The 3844-nt window shown below is 42.4% G+C and overlaps 1 protein-coding gene across 1 annotated transcript; it reads right to left on the bottom strand.

Annotated features, from left to right (window-relative positions):
- Window positions 1–251: 251 nt before the first annotated feature.
- LOC117458130 (gap junction alpha-3 protein-like) lies at window positions 252–3516 on the bottom strand. Its single transcript, XM_034098398.2, has 2 exons — window positions 3234–3516; window positions 252–1916 (listed from the first exon to the last, which is right to left on the bottom strand). Exon 2 carries the CDS (start codon window positions 1863–1865, stop codon window positions 816–818), a length of 1050 nt encoding a protein of 349 aa, XP_033954289.1. The 5' UTR covers window positions 1866–1916; window positions 3234–3516; the 3' UTR covers window positions 252–815.
- Window positions 3517–3844: the final 328 nt, after the last annotated feature.

Here is a 3844-nt window from a genome sequence, read left to right as displayed (position 1 = left end):
TCTGAGCTGTGGACAAACAAATAATTTCTTAAAACATTTACGGCTGTTTTTATGACATCACTCTATCACCAACTGGCCTCCAACACTGGTTATGGTGTGTAAAAGCTGCATGTGAGTAGAACAAAAATATCACTAGAGTAAATCTGTGACCATTTTTATGACGGGTGAGGTGAGGAAGAAATGTTAAAGTTTGACCTTTCCACACAACAGATCCTCTATCCGATTTAAACATGAGTACGAACAGAACAGTCTTTTGAATCACATCAGTTTAATCAAATTACAAAGTCACAATAAGTATAAGGAAGAGGTCAATTTTTGACTAACAACATATTTTGGCTTTTGATAGGACATCTCTTGCATGCTTTTCACAGTTTTAAGAAGTACATTGTATACTTAATCACCCACATATATGGAAGTTCATCAATTCAAAAATGTAGAGTAAAGTGAAAACTATTTTGAACCTTAAGTTGAAATTTCAGAAAATGCATGAGCAGAATTGGTAACATGGGACAGTCTTTCAAGACAAACAAAGAAAATCTAACTCTTAGTGAAAAAAGAGCAACATGTTTTATGTCTCGCCATATTTAACCCTGAGAAATGTGACCATACAGTAGGAGCCATTTATGGGTATGCAATTCAAAGCTTGTTTGTAAAGGCCTCTTACAGTCAGATCTTTACTTGAAAGTTGATCATGGCTATTTTCTGTTATGCAGTCACCTAATAGGTTTGTCTCGAATAGTCTTCCATACACATGCAAATATTCAGAGGAAAATGCATGTTGTTCCTGAGTCTCCGATGAAAATCATATAAAGTCTCTAGATATTCAGGCCGTCCATCCGGCTCCTCTGACTGCTCTGCCTGCTCGACTGACAACTAGTTCTATGCTGATTTTGCATCTCTAATAAGGCCTGGTTGGCGAGTTTATTCTCCTCCATATCATCTTCCTCTTCTTGACCTTTTCTCTCCACCGCCATATTGTCTCTGTTCTGCTTGAAGACCACTTTGCTGCTGTAGGGGCTGAAGGCTGAGGTTTGCTCCGTATGGAAAGGTCCAGGCACTGCATGATGCCCAGAAAAGTAGCTATATTCTGGGACACAGGGTATGGCTTCAGTTCGGGTCTTGGAAGCCTCACTAATAGCATGTAATCGTCTGTAACGGAGGCCCTGCTGGCACTTTTTGAAACCTAGATGGTACATTTCCACCAGGTTGAGCAGCAGGGAGACGGAGGCCACGGCCAACATGAAGATGATGAAGATCGTCTTCTCAGTGGGTCGGGAGATGTAGCAGTTCACCATATTAGGGCAAGGCCAGCGGTCGCAGGTGTACATTGGCTTGAGCTCGAAACCATACAGGAAGTACTGAGCTACAATAAAGAACACTTCGAACAAGGTCTTGAAAATAATGTTGAAGACGTAGGTACGCAAGAGTGCGCCTTTCAAGCGAACATGGCCCTGGTTGTCTTTAATTGAGGCATTCTTGGCTTTAGTGACAAGTAACTCCTGGGTTTGCTTTTCACCCTGCATGGCATGGTCCTTCTCTTTCTGTTTGTCCTTTTCCTCCATGCGGACCAGATGAAGGATGTGGCCGAGATAAATGAGGGTTGGCGTTGAGACAAAGATGATCTGCATCGACCAGAAGCGGATGTGAGAAATAGGGAAGGTCTTGTCATAGCAGACGTTCTGACAACCGGGCTGCTTGGTGTCACACGTGAAGCCGGACTGCTCGTCGCCCCACACCTTCTCAGCGGCGGCCCCCAGCACCAGGATCCGGAAGATGAACAGCACTGTGAGCCAGACTTTGCCCACAACAGTGGAGTGTTCCTGGGCGCTCTCCAGCAGCTTCCCCAACGAGTTCCAGTCCCCCATATTGGCTCACAAATAGAGACTCAGATTTATCCACAAAACCAGGAGATTCGCCTGAAAGGAGTGGGACATTTTTTACTTTCACTTGGATTAAATAAACACTGTAATTTTGCAGTGTCTGGCTTAGAATGAACAGACTTCCTACAGCATGTCCTAAAGTCACAGGCCCTTTCTTTGTCAGGGCTTGGCTCCAAAACCTTGGTTGTGAAAATATTTTTCTATTTTCTCTTGTATCTTTCCAACTTCTTGAACCTTTCAAAAATACACTACTTAGTGACATTCTGACCAGTGATAACTGATTTTTTTGGCCTATATAAATTGTGGAGACAACCCTTTTAAGTTGATATGGTGAATTTGTTAGCACATTTGGCAATTTACTCTACACCTACTTTGGAGTTGTGTAGAGTTCTGTTTGGTTTGAATGCATTGCTGTCTGCTTTGTTTGTGGTCCCTACTAAGTCCTGAGAGGAAATATCTAGATATTTAGTCAGGGATGCTATAATTATTTGCTGTTGATATCTGCCTTGTTGACAGCCCTGACAGCCCACTCTGGGGGCCACAAGCAGAAGGGACATGACGCCTCCGACAGCACCCCCTCCTCCCCCCGTAGGGTCGGATGATCCTTCAGTGAGCATGTCAATTTCAAATTCTCCTTTTATTTTGCTTTTAATGCATGCACTGATTTATGTTATAAATAATTTAAATGACACATAATCACATTAAATCCATTAGTTACAGTAAGTCAAAACAGATTACTTGCTGTGCTATTGACTGGCATATATGGCATCCCTTATAGGCTTACCATTATAAATATGGTATTTGTCTGCGATTGTCCCCCCACAACCAAAGGCTAATGTAATTTCTTCAGAGTAGACATACTAAAATGAAACACAGATGTATTATGAATTCACTGTTTGTCCTCCCAGAGTTTGTGTCTTATCTAGTGTAGTCCGGGACACAGCTGACTGTGTGTGAGAGTTCGCCCTGCAGCAGGCTGGGGAGACTCTTATGATCTTGTGACACAGTACCCGGCAGTGCTCCCTGACTCCAGAATTAGGTTTCTAGTTTATATAGCAGGGCCTATTGGTTTACAACTTAGCAGAAATGTTCTTTAAATATAATCGTATGTTTTAGTCATCAGCGGTTGACAAAGTGTGAATCTGAACACCCGCTTGAACCTATTGTGGTAGGATTTACAGGATCACTTGATGGATTAACACTTTGTTAAGTATGTTAAATACTGAGCCTGGAAATAAATCCCAAATTAGATATCTAGACTGCCAAACTAACTTTAGAACTCTAGTATGTTTTTGATGATTCATTTAGACACTCAAAATATGTATTTGGATATATTGATTAAGAAAAACATACCTGGTAATCATCTCCTGCCGATCCAGAGTCAGTTGGTGACTGAGCCTGTTTGGTTCACAGAGAGGCCATGTTCTCCTGAGCCACTGAGGGAACTGGAGTGCTAAGATAAACTTTTCGTTTCTCTGGAGGCTGTGTGATCCCGCCTGCTGCCCTCCCTCTCTGACCCCGGTGTTCGGCAAGCCACCACAGCCTGGTCCGCGTGTGAGTATATGAGAAGATTCCCACTTGAAGATCAACTATAAAACACCCTGACGAAGAGGTGTTCCTGTTGGATGGAGTGGCAGCTCAGCAGGCCAGTGAGGATGCAGGTTAGTCTTACATGTCAGTGAGGTCTAAATATAATTCCTTGTGATGGGAGGAGCTTTGTTGTCACTCTCGTGTTGAACCTTGACTGCGTGGTGTTGCGTTGGACACTTTCAAATCTCCCTTCAGTGCTGCAGTGAGTGTTACTGCTTTTATAATTCTCAAACAAGATGAACACATTTTTCCTGATCCAGTTTATCATCTGAAAGTTTGTCATTCTTTGTGGAAACTCAAGTTTCCCTTTTTTGTGTTTTTGTCATGTTTTGCTTTTTTATTAACTGCATTGTGTCCTTGGGTGTCATGAAATG

Source organism: Pseudochaenichthys georgianus, chromosome 14, assembly GCF_902827115.2.
Source record: "Pseudochaenichthys georgianus chromosome 14, fPseGeo1.2, whole genome shotgun sequence".
In the NCBI taxonomy this organism is placed as follows: Eukaryota; Metazoa; Chordata; class Actinopteri; order Perciformes; family Channichthyidae; genus Pseudochaenichthys; species Pseudochaenichthys georgianus.
Note: the sequence above shows the minus strand (reverse complement) of the source record. Positions and strands in the feature narration are given on the sequence as shown.

Coding starts and splice junctions, on each gene's coding strand:
- LOC117458130 (XM_034098398.2), bottom strand. CDS start 1,865: ATGGGGGACTGGAACTCGTTGGGGAAGCTGCTGGAGAGCGCCCAGGAA.